Consider the following 21,113-nt stretch of genomic DNA (forward strand, 5'->3'; position numbering starts at 1 on the left):
GGGGGAGGGAAATGGCGTGGTTGGTGGGGGGGGGGGGGGGAAAGAAAGAGAGGAGGAGAAATGAAGGGAGAGAAGCAGAGATAAAAGAAGGGAACAGAGGGAATTAAAGAGCAAGACATAGTGTGCTGTGTTGAAAGTTAGAAAGCACAGCAGTAGTGGACACAGAGAGGAAACGGTTTATAAGATGATATGTAAATGACCCCTGCTGTGAAATAGTGAACCTCTGGCCCCTTTTTTTCCCCACGTGGGGATCAAAGGTCAGGGTCAGATACAGTACAGAGTAACCAGAGCCAGCGCTGAGAAAAGAAGGAAAGGTCACGAGGTCATTTTATGCATCTATTAGAGAAAACACACTGTGGACTGACTCGCCGAAGCATTTATTCATCAGTATACAGAATGGCACTTGGATAACTAAAGTTAATTTTAATACACAAATAAACTAGACACATATTTCCTTTCATATATACAAAATACTATTTTTATTTTTGATTTACTGAAAGGGAGAGTATCCTATGTAGGCCCTCTAATCCACTGAAAACCTCAGCTATCTCAGTTAAGGTCAGTTTTCAGGGTTCAGACATATCAACAAGACAAACCCCGAACATATTTGGAAAAATGTTCTATGCGAACTTTTGTTTTCTTGGTTGGTGATTCATAAACATGCCTTTCCTATAGCAATACAAACTTTCCAAAGATTTGATCTCAACTTGATTTTGTACTTTGGACAGATGAGACTAAGATTTCTTTCTTTCATAGCAAACATTCCACCGGGGTCTGACATAAAATAAATTAAAATAAATGCATATGTAGAAAATCATCTGATGTGCAATGATAAGTAAAGTGGAGGATCTGTAATGCTGTGGGTCTGTTTTTTTTCTAAAAGACATGGCAACCTTGTAATAGTGCATGGCACCATAAACTCTTTGGAATAACAGAATAAATCAACACAGAAATGGTTTGCTTGACACAAATTGGCCATTTTTGATGATTGGTGCTCCTACAACTACAATCCTGCTGAGGCCCAGAGGGATGAGCTGAAGAGAGAAGATTTAATTTGATTTAATTATTTAAAATAGAAAGACGACAAGACAGGACTTTGGACAATCTCGAGATATTGGACAAAAATTAAGTCATAAAACTTTCATTTTTGCTTTTTTTCGTCAGTCATGAGATGCATACATATTACGAAATAAAAACTGCTTTTGCATTGTTTGTTTGTTTTTCACCAGATAAGTTCATTTTCTAAAAAAAAAAAATAAAAAAAAAATACTGGGAGCAGAGGTACATTTAAATTCTCTGAGCTGGATCAGTCTGTTGCTGAAGAGGCCTAATGAGGACAGAGCAGAAGCAGAAGTGGGAGAAAAGAAAAAGACTGAATATGTACGGAAGTAACAAGCAAATAAGTTGGAAGACAAGAGCAACAAAAAGCAGCTTGTGTGAGCAATACGTTTGCTGGCACAGCAGCAGCGTCCCTTCTCTGTTTCGCACTCAGTCGCAGTGAAAGGATGGGTTTGTTTGCCATTGCTGCTAGAACTAAAGGAAAACAAAGTAGCTTGATTCCTTGTTTTGGTGTCTCTCTCTGTGTGTGTGTGTGTGTTTACCAGAGGACAATTCCTGCGGCATCAGAGTCTATTGAAGTCCTTTGTAATGGCAACATTATGGAGTATTATGTGCTTCTCTTTATTGTAAATCATGTAGTTGTAAATCTCAAATTTGCAGCCCCAAACATATGGTTTTACAAGCATGAGAATCTATTTTCCTTTGGGAACTTTTAAAAAGTTTTTTTTCTGCACCAATTAGCTCTACCTCAGTCAGACTGGGTGGAGAGATTCAGAGAAAACCATTTTTCTTGAAGTCTTGCCACTGTTTTTAGATTTTACTTAGGTCTGGACATTGACGTACTGTGTATTTCATGTATTTATCTTCATCCAAATCCAAATTACTGTGATTTGTTCTCATCTGACCAGATCAACTTTTGTGTGCTCCGTTCCCTATGTTTCTTGTGCCAAACAGGATTTCTCCACAGAAATGTGTGTACAGTGGCCAACCAACAGTTGTCTTACATGAGTCATGGATTGTTGGAGTTCCTCCAGATTTACCCTGGGCCTCTGGGCTGCTTCTTTGATTAATGACCTCATTGCTTCACTTTTTAGTTTAAGTGGACAGCCATGTTTCCCATTATCCAATATCACATCTTAAGTTGAATGATCATATTCGAGTAAAGGGAGCAGAATGTAAATATTCTTCATCTCAGATTTTTATTTGTACAAATGTATAAAGACTATTATTATTTATTTCCCTTCCAGTTCAAAATGATAAATATATTTGTTCTCCACAAAACTTAGGTATGTTTTTTTTTTTGTTTTTTTTTTTTTGCTGAAAATCAATATGAATAGTTGTGGTGCTTTGCAGATGGTTTTTATGTTTCTTCATCATTTATTTACTGGTGTATAGTTTGAGCTGTCAATTACTATCACTAAGGATATCACCAAAATGGTAGTATATTAAAAAATACTTAATTCTGTATCAATAAGTATTTCTAAATATTTTTTGCTTCTTGGCCAGTTATCTATTAGTTTATTTTTATGTTAAAGTGTTATTTATGAAACCAATGTTTTGGATCTGTGGTGGTTTGTTCCATTTTATTTAAGTTTTATTGAATAAAACACTGGCAGTATATTTAATTAAATAAATTTTTGAAGCACAATGAATTGTTGCATTATTTGCATTTTTGCTGTTTCATCTTTTAGTTTTTATTTTTTTTATTTTATTCATTCAAGTTGTGCAAAGTAAGAAGCCTGGCTGAACAAAGTACTCTAACAATATACTCAAATAAATATGTCTAAAAATACTGTAAATGTAAAATATATTGCATATTTTCTTTTGCATATATTTATTTTTTATTTATTTGTGTCACATTATTTTCTGAAAGGGCCAACACTAATACTTGTCAAAAAAACGGACATGTCTTCTCTCCAATCACACGCACTTATTTAGTAGAGCAGCATCCATTTTATCCAATGGGATTCCAACATTGTATTCTCTCTAACCAATCAGAGGCAGACATTTCCTGTCAGAGGCGGCTCTACCTCTTGTTGGCTGTGCCCTGTCCGGATGTTCCCCCCCAGTAGCGAAATAGCAAGCAGCAGCGGCAGCAGTGTGTGAATGTGGCAATCGAGGTAGACAGGGAGGGGTGGAAATACTGACCGGACCGGGGTGGTTCTAATTTTTGGGTCCTGTTTTGCTTTATTTTTTGTTTCTTGTACCGCCAAGCCATTACGGTTGATACCACGCGACGTTTAGGAACTTGTTTGTGGGGCTGCAGAGCCGGTTGGCGCTTTTCTTCGGGACCAAGTGCTGTCGTTGTGGAAATAGTCCAGAAGAAAGAAGGGAAGGCAGGAACAACATGGGGCGATAATAAAAAAAATGTGTTGTGTAGCGGACCGATGATGACTCTCTGGGAGGACCCTTGAAGCCTATTTATTTTTTTATTTATTACCCATTTTTACCCCTACCCCCTGTATCCTCTTTTGTATTATTCCCACCTTGTTAGTTTGGGAGATTTTTTTTTTAAAGGAAAAGGCAACGTTACAAGCGGACTGAAGGATGGATCAAGCCGGCATCCTAAGAAACTTTATCCAGAGGGTGAAGGCCATGAGCAAACTGGACGAGGACAGGGCAGAGGACAACTTCGGCAGCGACTTTATGGTGGGTCAGAATTACCAGGAGCACAAACCTGGACGTCTTTATCTTGTATTTATCTCACACAGGACCTCCTCCATATCCCACCACCTCCCCTTCCCGTCTCTTGGTTCCCCTGTATCCCCCAGGAGGTGAGGCAGGGGCGGCCACACTGCCCTCTTCCTTTTCCTCCCATTTCCAGTCTTTATATGGCGGCCTTGCATTGTCTCCCAAACCTCAGAAACAACCACCGAGTTCTGCTTTCAGAAATGTAAAAACAAAAACCCAACACACAAGCAGGCCACTTTGTTTCTATCAATGTTTAGGTGTTGCTGGAGCAGCTAAGCTAAGGTTAAAGTGCTGTGTTGTTGTGGCTTTTTACTGTCTGATCATCATGATTGTTGGGTTTCAGTGCAATGCTTCATTTGTAATCATTTAAGAAGAATATTGGGTGCAGATTTGTCTCTGTACCTTTAAATTTTTTAGTGACTGGATTGGTATACAAAGGTAAAATATGTACAATACGTTAAGATTTCTCCACCAAGTCTTACATTTGCTAAGTGACTAATAGCATTCAGAAAAAATACTTAATAGATCAAAATGCATGGAAAAAACATGATGCATTTAATAAAAGTAAAAAAAAAAATCTGATTTCAATCTTAGGCAAATTGATTAATGCAACCATTCCTCCTCTACATTAAATGAATCAAAACTTAAAAAACTCCCACCATATTTGGTCTGTGAATGCATCAAGCAGCTTTCACTTTTTTGGGGGGGTGAGGAGGAACCTGACATATTATTTACGTAAATAGAAATATTGAAGTTGGTTAATTTTCTGTTACATTTACACATATTAAAGAACCTGTAGCACATGTGTTTCTGTCATAGTTGCAAGATAAAACTGTATCCAACAGCAGGTCAGACGTCAAAGACAATCGATCTGTTACAAGAAAAGCCTGATGAGTGCATTTCTAAGTAGTCGGTGTAACAAGAATTGGGCAATATTGAATCAAACCCATTTATAGTCTAATACCATAACTCAAAATTAAACTGTTTGTTGGCATATCGTAGATTACTGTGGAATATAAAGAAATAAAAAAGATTGATAGATTGATTCTGATGAGGATGATCTTCTTCCTGTGTCGTCGTTTGATTCAAACCCACTGCTCCAGTTGAAGGACCTGCAGTACATGTGTTTTGCGTTTTCTAGTCTTCCAGACAAACATTCATCTGAATTGGGAGGTCTGAGCTGAAAGACAATGAGTGTTGGCCAACTTCAGTTCAGCATTTCAGCGACCTGAGGCAAAGCTCAGTGCATATCAGCAGGCCGGTGGTTTTACTGATGACAGCAGCTCTAAAAAGTGCATGTCGAGGCTGTGAGGAGTCTGACGGTAGAGTCTTGACAATCAAGATACTCAGACCACCCTTTCTGCTCCCCTCACTGTCTTCTGCAGGATCCAAATCGCAGCTGAAATTGATACGCGAAGTGAACAGTTATTTCCACTCAATAAATGGACAAGTGACCAATTGATTATTAAGCTATTTGTCTTGTATGCATGAGGGATCCTTCTGATATTAGAAACAGTAGTTTATTGGTGATTTCAGCATCTTATTCTGTTTGTTTGATGACCACAGACTGGCGGCAATAAGTTTGTGTTTGTTGCATCTCTGGATGTTGCAACCCTGAACTCTAAATAAGGCCTCTCCTTCTCCCTGGGCTTTCAGAATAGCATGAATGACACTTCTATGATAACTTTTGAGGCCTTGAGAATTTTGTTTTAAATGGGTGGTAGAAGACAGTTAATTGGCGTGTTTGCATTTGGACTAAGCATAGCGAGGGATTAGAAATACAAATAGATTCAGTAGGTACAATCCATTTTTTTTTTTTTTTTCTAAATCATCGAGTCGTCTCTGCTAATCAGCCTCGGCATTTAAACTTTTCCTGTATTTGTCTACACTTGCAAACAAACACTCCTTGCTTCCCTACTTCGTGCACATGCTGCTTGCTGGAGCTTGCAACATTCTTTCTTGGCCTATTTCATAACATTTTGTACATGGCTTGCAGAGTGAAACCTTATCAGCACATTAAGAGTCCAGCAAAACGATCGGAGCAAGAACCGTTTGTCTTTGAAGAAGACAAACTGGCGTTAGGAGTTGGGCAGTGTCAGAAGTCTCTCTGTGTATTCCAGCGAAATGATTCCTTCTCATTTTAGCACCAATATACCCAAACATTTACATTTTTAACACTCATCCACGCCTTGTTAAGCTATCTGCTTTCAAACAGCTCTTGCATCTCTCCAAGGGAGAGGTTGTTTGTGAAGTTGTGTTTCTCTACAAACTTTCCTTTGCTTCTTATTTCCTGTTCTCTATTAGGTTACGGCGCTTCTCCTGAGGAAAGCTTTCTCGCTTTGCTTTTGCGCCGACTCCTGTTATATTGTCGTTACAGTAACCGGATTATCTCAAGTGAAGTTTCGCAACTTACACAGAGCTTCAGGCAAATCTTGTTCCTTTAAATTTTTTGTTTATTTTCCTGTAAAGTGACTTAGCTCGCGCAGCCAGCAATCGAGAAAACCTGTTCTGACTGAATGCAGGTGGGCTGTGTGCCAGCATGCCGATTAGAGCGACGCAAAGGTTGACCGGCCACGGCCTTCGCGTCACAGTCCGTTTTACCGAGCTCCAGCCTGCGTTTTAAAATCTAACGCCACAAGCACATGGGGTGTGCTCCTTCTGCGCTGTGAGTCACTGAACACCCTGATGTAACTCCCACTTTAACTGTCTATTGTTGTTTATATATAGAATGTGTTTTATAGGCATAATTACAGGCTCCAGCGGGGCAAGGAGTCAGAGATTATATGCTTTGTTTGCTGGGCTTTTTCAGCAATTTGACAGAGCAGCGTGGATACATATTTCTCTCCCGTTTGGCTACAAGTCCAAGTTTGTGCAGCTCAGTTCTGTTGTGGCATTCGATCCCTTGGGGATATATGTGGTGTTCATTTTTAATGTCAGGATTATGTTTCTCTATAAATACCAAGATTACCAAAATGCCCCCCATATACCAAAATTTTTTTTTTTTTTTTGTTTTTTTTTGAGATGTTCGTAAAGGTGAATTGAAGTTGAAATAAAATAAAATCTTTAAAAAAAATCAGAACAAATCTACTAAGTCGGGTATTCATGCCTTTACTAGATTTGTCCATATAGAGAGTAAAATTCATTCAATTTTGTTTAAAGCTTAAACTCAGCCAGTCCGCGAAGATTCTGAGTTAGAATTGAGTCTAGACTTTGACTGGGCCATTTCAAAGCATGAATGTGCTTTGATTGTATTCATTCTAAATGTCTCAGAGTACTTATTGGACTGCATTATTTCAGAAATATTTTGGATAAGATGTTTTGCTACTGGTCATTAAGAAACTACAAACGAGCTCGATCTTCTCAGGAGAGCGGATTTAGCCAGAAGCATCTTTTTAAATAAAACTTTGTTTCTAGAACTAGTGGCGCCACTGATTTCTACATAGATTGAGTAAAATATATGTGATACAGTTATTTTTATCCATATTGAGGTGTGTTGAGTGTATAAGATGTACTACCTTTATGCTCTGCTTCGGGTTATCTTGAAAACATTGATTGTGCAAGAAACAAAACACGTACTGCTGCTCCATGGAGTCGGTCTCATGACACAGGTTCTGCAAAAATGGACCATCTGTGGAGTTCTAGTTCCCCAAAACCAAACAATAGCAATCTTACTTGTTGCACAAGGTAGTTATCAACTTGCTCAGTCAACCCATGACTTTTCAAATTGGCTATTTGTGCAACTGATGAAAGAGACACTTTTTTTTCCTTTTCTTATTCTTTTTTTTTAGATGAATTAACCAAACGCTAACAAAATGTTGGAAAAGGATTCAAGATTAGATTAAAATATCTTTAGTAAAGTTTTACTAAATTGTCTTTTGTTAAATCGCGTATTTCAGCAGTGAAAATGAGAAAAGGCCACCACAGAGTTTGTGTGCATCTGTTTTATGCCCAAATGCCATTCATTGTTTCAGACTTAAATAAACTAACCAAATGCTTTTAATACCAAACGTTCAAAAAACACAAGATGGAACCAACGAGGAATGAGGAAAGAAAGAAGGAAGTTGAAAAAAAGGGAAAGTAAAAGAAGAATGCAAGGAAAGGGGAAATGTTCAAAGAAGCAAGCACTGAAGGAAGGAAGGAAGGAAGGAAGGAAGGATGGAAGGACGGAATAAAATAAATAAGTTAATGACTAATGAAAGAAAGAAGAAGTAAGAAAAGGAATGGAGGGAAAAAATAAAAAGCAGAATCAAAAAAGATAAAAATGAGGACTAGACAAAGGAAGGGAAGAAGGAATAAAGGACAGTTGAAAGGAAGAGGATAAAGAAGGAAGACAGGAAGTGCCAAAAACTGGAGAAGGAAGGAATCAAGTAGGAAACGAGAAAATATGGACAGAAACTAAACAACAAAAAACAGTGCAAATCTTCATAATACGCAGTCTTACCGCAATTTGTTGGTTGTTGGGGAGATGGAGACGATAACCCGAGGCAAACTGCAGTTGAGCATAAGAAAGTCCTGAATATCACGTGACTTTAGCAAAGCTTGTCCATCTTACCGCACATTCGCAGGGGAACTCAGTTACCGCAAACTCGCCACCAGTCATTTTGTCTTGGTTACCTTTCATCTTTAAGCTGGGTGTCCTCCTTCAAAGTACTAAAAAAAAAAAAGAAAAAGTTATGCAGCAAACTTTTAACCTTTGCAGTTTTTCTGCATGGAGGAGTTGTTGGGGAAATAAAAACATACAGTTCCTCCTTTTTGAGTTTGTGAAAAATGCCCTGAAAGAGAGAGGCCACCATGCTTCACTGTAGGAGATAAAGTTACAATTCATTTAGTCTCTTAGTGATGCGTGCAAAAAGTTTAAACAAATGTTATTGTTTTTAAAATGCCTTGAATGTGTCAGTGGATACGGGAAGATATTATTTTAAAACGATATATAAGAAAATTGTATTGAAAATACTTTAAGTAAAATATTTAACAATTAGATATGTAATGTAATAATGACAAGATCTAAAAGTTGGTAACATTGATGTGACTATAGCGATACATAGGAATAAAACGGACAAAAACTAAAATCATGTCAGAATTTTGTTTCGCGTTTTATATAGATATCATGACAGAATGAAACCTTCGTATTTTTACTGAACATTTTACTGTTAGACTTCATAATATTCCAGCACTTAATCCAAAAACCACCTCATCTGCACATTTTTAAGAATACTATTGCGAGTTTGTCGTCTTGTATTTTATTTCGTCAACATGCCGTCCAGAGTAGAACTGCAGAATTTCAGGAAAATGTTTCATTTTATTTTGGAATGCTGGGAATTGTAACAGTGATATGGATTAAATATTTAAATCAAATTTATTTTTTGGAGGCTTTTCTTTCTTTTTCCACCATCTTCCATGAGCTTTGGAGCTCTGCCTCAGAAATACACGTTGGTGCAGAAATAAAGAGTAGTTATCCATCCAGCTGACCAGATATGCTGTTTATATTTAGAGTTTGAGTGTCCAATCAGTCTTTTCTGGTAGTGATATTATTTTATGACTTTTCTACATCCTGTGCAATTCTTGAATATGCAAGGATTCTGTTCTGTATATTTAAACATCTCGATTGATAGCAGTCCAAAGCTAAACTGTTGCTGCTGTTTTTCTTCTTCTGTTGCATTAATAGCTGCTGACAGAGCGTTAAAGGCACATCAGCGCCACCTTGTGTTAAAGCTCAGAGTAATAGGAGCACCAATAATGGAAATTAGCAGAGCTTCCTTAGTAGCTTTGTTTTTGCTCAACTGGCTTTAATTATTCTGTAATTACAATCAAATTGGATTGCACACAGTTGAACCTGATTGTTGCTGTGATTCGGCTGATCCGAGTTGAATTTGGATAAATATTAGGTGTTTGTTATTCATGTCATTTTGGGCTTATCTGTAGGTATAAAAAAAACCCTGCAACATTGATAAAAAAAAAAAAAAAAAGATTTCATCTGAGTGTGCTGGGACAAGTGAGGGTTGAGGGTTTTTTTTCTTTTTTTTTTTCTTTTTGCACAAATTTACTCTCAGGTGTACCTCGTTCATCGTTTAGGCTCGGCCTTCCATTTTATGAACATTTTCCCAAATTTAAGTAAGACTTTTAAGTGTCTTGTGTAAGTGTTTTAGTCAGCAGGTGAAGCCACAAATATTTTCACTCAAGAAGAAGTCAAAGGAGCTTGACGCAAAGACAGGAAGCAGGTTGTACATCCAGACGCTAAAAGAAGCACAGATCTGTGTGAGCTGCTACCTTTATGTTGTGTCACTGCAGCAGCTTTGATATTATCTTACCAACTGCTAAGTGTGCCAACATAAAGTGCACATGTAGCTGCAGCGGAGCTCGATAATGCAGTCTAGACAGGGTTTAGGAGTTCAGCCCCTGTGTGTGTGTAGTAGTGTGTGTTCCTGCCACACCTCTGCATGCTGATGACTCCAAATCAGCACATCAAAGAAAGTGAAAAAGTGCAAACACACACACACACACGCACTTCTGCGAAGTGTCCTGTCTGGTAGACTGAAGAAGCCGAGATGGGATGCAGAAAAGGGGAAACGTCAAAGTGTCGAACATAAGCTTATGTGCGCGTGTGGTAACAGTTTCTAATAATATTCTCTTTAGGTTTTGCATGTCTATTAATTTTGCATGAACTTTGTCATGCAGGTTTGTGTTTTAAGTGCATAGAAGCGTGAAGGCGACAATTTTTTAAAATTTTTTATTTTTTTTTATATGCAGCTGTGAGAACGAGAATAGATAAGAAAATATGGTGCACTTTCAATCCAGGATTCAAGATCAAAATGAAGAAGTCAGAGTGGTTCGGATTTACTCTTGGTGAAGTCATTTACCACCTGGAGGATGTTCGGCATGCTGTGGTCTCATTTCAGACTCATCACTGAGGCATGCCGAAATTGAGCCTCAGGAGCTTCAGGAAACACAAACCAGACACGTGATGAAGCTTTTTTTTTTTTTAAGATTTGATCATTTTAGACAATGATTAAAGACAAAATAATAAGAATATCTATAAATTGGGATTGCCCGAAGATAGTCGAGTTTTGGAAAAATGTCCAAACAGATATAAAGAGTATTTTGGGCATTCAATTAGATCTGGATATATCCGTCTATATCCTAGGAATAATACCCTCTGACATGATCAACAAAGATAATAAATACCTGATCAGAGTTCTGCTTCTGATTGCAAAAAAGTGCATAACATGTAGTTGGTTAAGGCCACAACCTCCCAATATAGCACAGTGGCGAGATAGGATTAAAAAAGTCTATATAATGGAAAAAATAACATCAAGACTACAACTTAAGATGGGGACCTTTGAAACAAGATGGAGACCTATAACTAAATACATAATGTAACCTTGACACCTCTATTTTTTTTATTTTTTATTTTTTTGTTCGTGTACTTTTCAAATTTAGTTTGTATTATTCATCACTACTATGTACTCTCATCACTTGAGTTGGTATTCTCTGTATGTCTATTGTGTGTATATGTTGATGTAAAACAGTTATTGAAAATAAAAAGTTAAAAAAAAAAAAAAGAATATCTATAAAATAATTATAGTTTAAAACATTTTTCATACCTCCTAAAATTCCCAGATTTTTTAATCACTTCACAATCACGATCTTCAGTGTGTTTCATGGGGATTTTATGTATTACATATACACACAAAGTAGCTCATAATTGAGAATTGGAATGAAATTGTATCATGTTTATATCTGGTATTTGAATGAGCCATTGGGTACTGCAGGTTTTCCGTAACAAGTCGTTGATATTTAGATGTATACATCATCACCACCAAGAGGTGAGCATTTATTGTTTTTATCATTTGTCGCAATACATTTCTCTTTGTCACCATAAATTCCATTTAATGATTGATGGCATGACTCACTTTTATCGTAATCACAATATTTCTGCCAACTATCGTGATAAAACTTCAAGTCCATATCGAACACCTTTGTTTCCACCATTTTATTAAGTGGTATCAGAGTAAAAAGGGGCCTACAAACAAATACAAACCACATTTTTGTGATTTTAATTTGTAATAAAAATTCAGTTCTCCTCCGCTTAACAATTTTGTGCTGGTCTATCACATACAATTTGGACAACATGATATTTGTGGCTGTTAATAATTGCTAAGCGTTTCAGGACTTTACTCGTCCTATGTAAACTAGCCCAGAAATCGAAAAACATTTATCAGTTTCCAAAGCATATTTGCAGCTCTGCTTTGGCTGTACATACATGTTTTTATGTAAGTACAGTGGAAGGCTGGTAAAATGTGCCTGGATGCTTGTATTCCCTCAGAAAATGAGAATCCAGCTGTGTTTGCTCGTCTGAGCTTTTATGAGCTTGTTTTTGTGCGTGGGTGCAGAGGGGCGCACCGCAGGGCTCGGCTGCTGGTCCTCAGTGCGTTTGTGTGTGGCGACTACTGTCTGCCCGCCTCGTGTTACTACACCATGAAACACGACTTCCCAATTTCTTCTGGTGTCACAAGTCTCCCTGGTTCTCACCCAAACCCTTCCCACGGCTTAACTCAAAACGCAGCCTCGGAGACGGCTGCTTCTGAGAGAAAAAACCGTAACACAGTATTTCCGCTCTGTAGTTCTGGTGTGTGTGTGTGTGTGTGTGTGTGTGTGTGTGTGTGAGAGAGAGAGAGAGGCTTTAGTGGATGAAAGCGAGCTGACCCACCGACATGGCAGAAGAACTTAATTGATCAAGATAAGGAGGCCACACACGCTCACACACAGAAAATTTCCACTGATGCCGTCTTCTGGTAACATGTGATTTATGTGAAAGGAAATAGTTCAATAGATGAGTCGTGTTGTCTGTATGTGAAGCAAGGAAGCAAACTTTAAATTCAAAATCGGCTGCCTTTAAATAAAAAAACAAACAAACACATAAACACACACACACACAGTGGGGGGTGCATTTATAATCTGACTTGAGAAATTAATCTTGCCAGTTTTTCTGCTCGAATAACTTTGAGCTGGGAAGCAAAAACTACAAACTTGGACGCAATGAACACACAATGAACCCCCCCCTGGGTCCCAGATGACTGGGATTATGTGAGGTTTGTCCACATCTGCTTCCTGCTGCAGGGCTGGATCCAGAGAGGGAAATTATATCCACACTAATACCACTTAACCCTTTTTGCCGACATACAACGAAGGCTACGTTTTAATTTAAATCATGTTCAAGCTGGTCATTTGTTGTAGCCACTCCTGTTAAAAAAAAACAAAGTCCACTTTTATATCACCTTCATTTATTCAGTGAAATACATAAATCCCATGTTAAGAAATATTGATAATTAAACAACAACTAGCATGTTTGTTTTAACTAACAATCCCTTTTAAGAAATGTAACTCAAGCATTTTCTAATTTGTCACGTTTTTGTAGATCAGTTTCCAGGACATTTTAATTAGTAATCTAGTGTTTGAAATGTCTCTGTAGCAACCATGTGGCATGTGGCACAAGCATGTCTTGTCCTATTGCAAAGGTGAATGCGTGGAGTTTGCTAAACCTTACCAGGACTTTAACTAGAACAGCCTCGTTCGAGCAGATGTGGCTGAACTTTTTCCTCTACCAACGCCACGTGGGTTTGGTGTGAAGCAGAAGAAGAATATGCAAAATAAAGAATCTGGTGCCCAATTTTGTTTAATTCATGACGATGTTGGCCTGTTTCTCTTCCCGTACATCTTTAGGGAGCTTGTGAATGAGTGGTGAGTTTGTGGAAATTAATCATTTCTTAACATGGGATTTTGTTTATGCAACAAATATGTGCTGTAACCCCCCACATCCCCCAAAGAGTAATTTAATAAATTTTTCATTGTGAGAATCTATACATAACGTTGGAACTGATTCACCTTCGAGATTGAAAGCGCTAGAAAGCTGCTAAGCTAACAAATGCAGCGGCGTCGAGACTTTTAGTTACGAAATTGGACATAATTCAGTATTTTTTTCCACAGAGATTTTAACGTTAATCTGCAAAGCAAAACTGAAGATCATCCTCATGGATTAACTTTTTGTCTCATCAGAGCTCAGGGAAAAAATGAATCACAAGATCATTTTTTCTTTACTCCATCTGTACTCTGTTCTGTTAGACGCTCATCTGACGTCTTCTGCCTCCTTCCCTTCCACGTCCTTCCCGTTGTTTCCCTTCATTTATCATTTCTTTGCTTTGTTTTGACTCCGGACAATAAAGAGGAACCTCTCAGTCAGGAAGCCCAGTGAGTAGTTTTTCTGTGGCGGTCTGGGTTTGCAGCAGGACACAGACGGTACATGCACGTTTGACAGATCTCTGAGGAAGTGAGCACCCTGGCCGAAATGGCTGGCTGAGCCGACTGCTCTCAGTTCAGTGTAGGTGCTCCCCGCAGCCAAAGTTAGTTCAGTCTAATCTGACCACAGCTTGCATCAATTGTCACAGTTGCAGACTTTGAGGTTTGCGATTGTCGCCTGCGCGGTTACTCGCTAAATTTGTTAAACAAAGCAGTCCAAGATCCTGTTTTTAGCCAGAAAAGCCACATGGCACTCCGTTGCATAACTCCGTTTGCGTGCACAGTGATTGTGGCAGATGGCTGAGTAAAGAAAACGAAAGGGAGACAGAAAGGAAGGGAAGCCTGGTGGCTGATAAAAGGAAATCAAATTCTGCTTTGTGTCACTGAATGACAAGCTGTTATAGCCAGCGCGTGTGCATGTGTGAATGCTGCCTGTGCTCCACTGACCTATATTGGCCAGTTGTCATTAAACGGAAATGACAGCTCCAGGATGAAGTGTGTGCTGGTGAGTGTGTGTTTACCCGTTTGGGAACCCATGCAATCTGTTTGATGTTATCTTTGGAGAGATCATCAGCTAGCAAAGGCCAGAGTACTGACTCACGCTGGTTATCAGGGTGGAGGGTTCGTGTTTTTGGATTCGTTTCCTCACAAGCCAAAAGACTTGATGAGTTTGATTCATGAGTGGCGATTGAAGGAATACCGGCACCAGTCCATGGGGTCCAAAGCCAATCCTCAGCAGGTCTCCTGCCTTTTTCAGATGTGTCCCTGCTCCAATGCAGATCAATCGGTTGCCGAGTTCCCCTCCTCAGTATTCTGCAGAAACCTGCCAGGACACCGTTCATTTGATCTGGGTGTGTAGAAGCAGGACAACATCTATAACTGATGAGACAGACAGAGGCTCCTCAGGGCTGGAGATGGTCAGCCGTTTCCTCTTCAGTCTGTGTGCATCTAGTCTGTCACTGAAGGAGCTCTCCAGTTCTGCAACAGCTTCTTGCATGAGGCTGGCAGACATTGCCCAACAGAGAGATTATTTTAGTCAGACTTCCTCTGTAACGTAAAACAGCACGTCTCAACCCTGGACCTCCTTAAAAACTGCATTTTGATTCGGAAACTTACTAGAAGCAGCCTTTAGTTGAGAGGTCAGCTTGGCAAATAGGCTATGTGTAGGTTTGCCAACTGTGCTGTCAAAACAACGTTAACAAAAGCAATTAAAGGCGCTTCAGTGGTCTCCATAATATGACGGTCAATGTTTTTCAACTGGAAAAATGTCCAGTGGTCGAGGGACAGAGAAGAAGGGAAGCCTAGCTGACCAGCAGTGCACAGCAAAGGCTGTTTTGAGTTACATTTCATACAAACTGAGAACACTCTTAATCTGGGATCTCATTGCAAAGACTTGATGCCTTAGGAAGAGTCTTAAAAACATTCTTGTGGCTTAGAAATCTTTACTTTGTAAAACGGCTAACGTGCTGTACCTGCCCTTACCTTCCTTGTCTTTTAAACATTGGGTAAAATATTTCTATATAACATAGAATATAACTTCAAAAATGAAGATACAGCTTTGATTACCGCTTATTCCAGTTATGGACTTGTATTACTGTTTTTAAAATGGATTCCTGGTGTGTATCGTTGTTTTAGCTTGGAACGGATGGTTTTAGCCTTTGGCCCTACAGATCACACACCTTCACCTCACTGTTACCCAGCAGGCGTCTGTCTTTTTCCGTCAAGCCTTTTCAGTATTCTGCCGTTTAATGCACTATACTCCATTCAGTTTGAAACACGAAACATGCTAAGCATTCACACTCTTCAGGATGCAGCTTTTTGTCAAATCATTGATGTTCCTGTTGTCCAGGTGAATAAAAAAAAAAAAAAAGTGAGAGAGAGAGACTGATTCTGGAAAGAGCAGGAGGCAGACCCTTTTAGTCTCCGCGCTGTTGCAGGGCATCTTTTTCCCTGCATGCTTTTGCGGCGTGGCAGATAGATTTTTCTGAGAGCATTGTAAGGGCTGACCTATTTTAGCTTTTGTGTGTCTGTGTGCATGGAAGGTGACCGTCGGTAAAGGCTTTCTACCACCCGCGCTCAACGAGCCCACTTCCTGGCCACAGTCGAAAACCTTTTCCCCACCGCCTCTGCAGGAAGAGCACGTTTTCAGCCGATCAGCGCTCAGTGCTGGGTTCAAGAAACAGAACGTGTTTCTGTGTGTGTACGTGTGTGTGTGTGTGTGTGTGTGAATTATTTATTGTGCCAGGGAAGTACAGAGATGATGGCTTATTCAGAGAAGAGGAGAATCTAGGTTAGAGTCAATATCGTCTCTTTCAGCTTCTGTAGCGTTGTCACATTTGGCACATCTTTCCCTCTTTTAACTCCGGCCCTTTTATCCAGTAACTGCTCTGGCATCCTTGAGTCGTGTCATCCAGATCATTGTCTAAAATATTTCTGTTAACATGCATGAGTCACAAACACCCGGAAGGGGGTCTCTGAAGTCGGTGTTGGCCCCGGTGCGAGCTCCACCCTGTGAGTTCACAGGAAACTGACCGAGTCAGTCACGCTGGTGACTTCTCTGACTGGCAGGAAGTAGGAAACAGAAACAGGAGGGGGAAACGTGGAGAAACAGGGGCACAGTTCATCTCCAGAGGTGAAAATAGTTCAACTTTTGTGTTATTGCTGTCCAAACTCCATATAGGACTACCTGCTTTAATCATCTAAATCAGAAGAGAAGTTCATGTTTATTCAGTGCGCTTTAATTTGACACTATTAAGTAGTCGAGTGAAACCAACAGGGTTCAGATGAGACCAGAATGAAAACTCGTACTTAATATTCACACTACAATGAAACACGGTGGTGGCAGCATCATGGTACGGGGTGCTTTTGTTTAAAAATGACATTTTAGAGTGGGAAATATTGTTCCAGTTCAGTATATTGCCTCCTCTACCCTGTTGGTTGTTGCCCTGTGGTGGAGTTAAAGATTCAAAAAATAAACTCTTGATAGCAGCAATATTTACTTATTTATCTTCTATCTTTACACACACCTTAAGATGCTAGGAGTGTGTATTGAGAGTGTGGGAATTAAGTAAAAGCTGTAAAGGAAAGTTTAGTTTAGACTATCCTCTCCTCAACTTTTCAGTTTGTTTCTCCCCTGTATCTGTAATACTTTTTCTAATGTTTTTCTTTCATAACATCACTTCTACCTTCTAAGTTGGTTCGTAATAAACATGCTCCCCTTTTACGCGAGTCTGTCCTTGTGCTTGCTCATGTCGGTGTTTGATTATGTAGGAAAGGAAGTAGAAGTAATTAGAGAGAGGCTTCAGGACAATGGTGATTCACCGCTGTACACGTACCTCGCTAATTAGAATTAAATTGCCATGTTTTTCTTGTTTGTTCACGTATCATTGCAGTGTAAAACATGCGAACATATAAAATCCTTGGAAAATATTTCTCCTCTGTCCAGGCTGATAGGTAAAATGGATCTTACTCGTATTTATTGTACTGCACACATGGCTGGGATGAAAATTCTTGTTTGGTTAATTTTTAATTTTTAATTTTTTTTAACCCTCAACAACGACTGGAGGAGAATTACAGCATGTTTTCTTCCTCATCCAGATAGTGGCTGGATAATGAAGAAATATTGTTGCTTTACAGAGTTTATGAAGATGGAAAAAAAGAAACGCAGAGGCCACACTTTTTAACATCTTACCGATTTAAACCTAGGTTTGAGTAGCTTTGACTTTTTCTTTACTCAGTGAGAACTCCTACTACAAAGTGGTCATTTGAACTATGGTCAAGAAACCAAGTTCTATAATCTCAAAAATCGCCCGTAAAACACAGATGACTTAGTTTGTGTTCACATATTACGTTTTGTGGTCTTCAGCCAAAATGAGCCGTCATTTAAGTGCCAGAGTGCGCCCCAGTTTACTTTTGTAATGAGGAAATTGTGTTATTTTCTCCGCTTTGCTGGAAATGGAGTGAAATGTTACTACAAAGGGAAGCTGCTTATCATCATTACTGCTTGAGGTTTTTTTTTTTCTTCTTCTTCTTTCTGCTGTTTGTGTATTTCTGTGCGTGCATGTTGTCGGGCTGCAGCCCAGCACAGAAGCAGGCCTCTGTTGCAAATGTAATTCACATGAGGCCAGAGGAGCTGTAATGCTATTACCCCACACTCTGACATAAATGAACACACACGCACAGCTGTGCTGCCGCCCACGTTCACTCTGCGTACCTCAAACTCCCTTTTCTCCTTTGCTTCCTCTCCCTCAGTCTCTTTGTTGTGGTTCACAAAGATCATCATGTTTTTAGGGCACTTCTGTGCTTCTGGTATTAACTGGTTGTAAGTTCTCAGCAGCTCATTGTAAGCACTTTTTTTTTTTTTTTTTTTTTTTTTAAAAAACCCTAATTTTGTCCAGAAGTTGGAGAAGTGAAACAGGAACGGGAGGTAGGTCTTTGGAGATTTGGGGAAATTCAGGAAATTCGCAGTACATGTCCGCGTCAGTAACAGGAGGAAAGCCTGCAGCCAGGGCCAACAAGCAGAGGTGGGGCCATTTTTCACACGAGGCTCCAGAAGCCTGAACGCCCACGCCAACTTTCTCAGACTCACTGAGTAACGGAGGGGAGGAGAGACAGTCGAGATGCAGATATGCCTAATGTTTCACAAAGAAATGAAAGTTCTGAGAGGATAAAAAAGGACTCCTGAGAATGATGGTTTTTCATCACTCCTCAAGGTTTTTAAGTCGGCGCTCTTTAAAAGTTTTACAGTGATGTACCAAATTCTGAAAATGCTAATTAAATGTATAAATTGTTAGCAAAATTTCCCCCAGAAAACTTGCTAAGCCTGGTGGTTGGGTGGTATGGCAGTCACTCATCCATCGTGTTTTTGAGTTAAAAAGTTAACAGAAAATTTGAAAATATGACTTGATAATTTTGTGTTATTGAAAAATTGGAAGGTTAACATCTGAACACCAACTATAAAGTCTTAAAAAATACAAACATTTTAAAAAGACTTAAATAAATAAGTAATGCTTATGGGGGCACAAGTAAAGCCTGGTGGGCCACCAGGCTTATAATGCACTGGGGGAAACCCTGTTTTAGGCATGAATTACCACAGATTTACTAAGTCCAAAATAGCTGATGCAGTTTTGAAATTTAGCTTCTCCACGTGTTGGCAAAAACAGTTTGGTATCACATCTTCTTCTCTTTGAAGACCCCCTTTAAACTGGAAATGACTCCACCAAAACAAAAAAAAGAAATGGGCCCAAAATGAAGGGTCTCTGATGGTACGAATGAAATGTTCTCCCTGTTGTTCAAGAAGGTTCCTAGAATCTTTTCAGCACACACAAAACGTCTGTGACGATATCGCAATGCTTCATTATGAGCCCAGTTCCAACTTCACCATGCAAACACTCTTCATGTTGAGATAATTCACTACCAGGCTGTTGTACATGCGCTCTAGCAATAACAGAAACGGCACAATATCCTGAAGGGGTTTAGTACTCTGCGGTCATTTACTGATGGTCGTTGCTTCTCTACATTAAGACTGAAACTGATGATGGAGGTGGAGAAACCTTTTACATTGTAGGGATTTTACAAAGACTTTGAGGAACCATCATCGTGAACATGTACTGCTGCAGCCCTAAGATTTCAGCTTGACAGGATGGCCAAGAAAGCAACAGGAAACAAAACCCTTTGTGCCAAATAGTAAGAGAAGTTGTGTCAACTTTTACTTTACTTTTCATTCAGCAGCATTCAGTCTTCAAGCTCCTGTGGATGATGGGACAATCCTAACCCAGTCTTTGTCATATTTGGTGTGTCCTTTTTACTAGGGCATTTTGGAGACGGCACATGATGCCATACAACGCTAAACACTTCAAACTGCGGTTGTCCGCTTAGTCAAGGTGTGAGCTGTGAGGAAAATATGCAATGACCCACAAGATTACAACAACTTGGCATTTAAAAACATCAATACTACAAAACTACTTCTCTCTATTCCTCTGCCTCTGTTCTCAACGTCACATTTTTCACTATTAGATGGTTAATAATACACTAATCTATCTCTTTAATTAAAAATTTCAGAAAGCTGACTTTTTTCTTTTAGTCATCTTCTGCTGAATACGGTTGTATGTTTTTTTTTTTTTTGTACCAATAAAGCTTTCAGGCCCAGTGCCTGATGGTCACCTTGATTTCAACAGAGCTCAAATCACAGCACATGAATACTAGACTGAGGTCTATAAACGGCAGAAGAAAACCCTGGGTTCAGAGCTTGATCGTTTAGAAATAACAGCTCTCTGCTCTTTGCAATGTGTGTGACATGAATAATAAAACATTGTCCTCTGTTCTCGGCCTGTGTGTTTGCGGATGTCAGGCGAAGTTTCGTCCCGTCAGCTGAGAGACTGTAATTGTTCCCCTTCCCATTAACCGAATGCGTCTTCATCAGTGTCAGCGTATATTGGATTAGGCTGCGCTGAACTTTTATGCACCGTCATATGAAGAGAAAAGGGAGTGCGTTTGTGAAGCTTTGATGTGGCGCTATTAATAGCCGTGTCAGAGCTGACGAACGCACACCAACATGCAAGTTTGCAGGCAGGATTCCTGTAAGGACAGATATGAAGCACAATGCCTTTTTATTCCGGCTAGCTGTGGTTTTACCAGACTAAGACAATCATATTGGCAGACTGCTTGTGTTCTCGGATTTTGATACAGATAAACTGACAAGTTACTCCTGCTTTAGATTTCTATCTGTTGTGCTCAGAGACGTTCACATGCACAAATTACCGACATGTAGTAAAGTATGAGGATGAGGTTCTGTGTCCTCTCTATCCTAGTCTGTTGTGGTTGTGTTCGACTCTCTTGCGCCCTGTTTGTTAAATTTGTAAAATGTTAATTAAGCTAGCATGTCTTGTTTTCTTGTGCCAAATACAATGAAACATCATCAAATAAAACTCAACTGCAGAATAAACTGTTTGCCACTGCAGGATGGATTTGTCTTTTTTTTTTTTTTTTTTTTTTTTTTTTTTAAAAACCCCCATGGGCCACTTTTTTTGTCAACCCTGGAATTTTTTTTTTTTACCAAATGGGCCCCCTTT

At 39.3% G+C, this 21,113-nt stretch overlaps 1 protein-coding gene across 1 annotated transcript in view; it reads left to right on the top strand.

Moving 5' to 3' along the window:
- The first annotated feature begins 3,109 nt into the window (after nt 1-3,109).
- LOC106961676 (tyrosine-protein phosphatase non-receptor type 12-like) overlaps nt 3,110-21,113 on the top strand; it is a 21,963-nt gene continuing 3,959 nt past the window's right edge. The window contains exon 1 of the mRNA XM_015055565.1: nt 3,110-3,708. Coding sequence (XP_014911051.1) covers nt 3,607-3,708 — 102 coding nt within the window. The 5' untranslated portion in view covers nt 3,110-3,606. The remainder of the gene's footprint in view (nt 3,709-21,113) is intronic.

This window comes from Poecilia latipinna, unplaced genomic scaffold (genome assembly GCF_001443285.1).
Source record: "Poecilia latipinna isolate Pla-1442-1.1 unplaced genomic scaffold, P_latipinna-1.0 Scaffold1322, whole genome shotgun sequence".
In the NCBI taxonomy this organism is placed as follows: domain Eukaryota; kingdom Metazoa; phylum Chordata; class Actinopteri; order Cyprinodontiformes; family Poeciliidae; genus Poecilia; species Poecilia latipinna.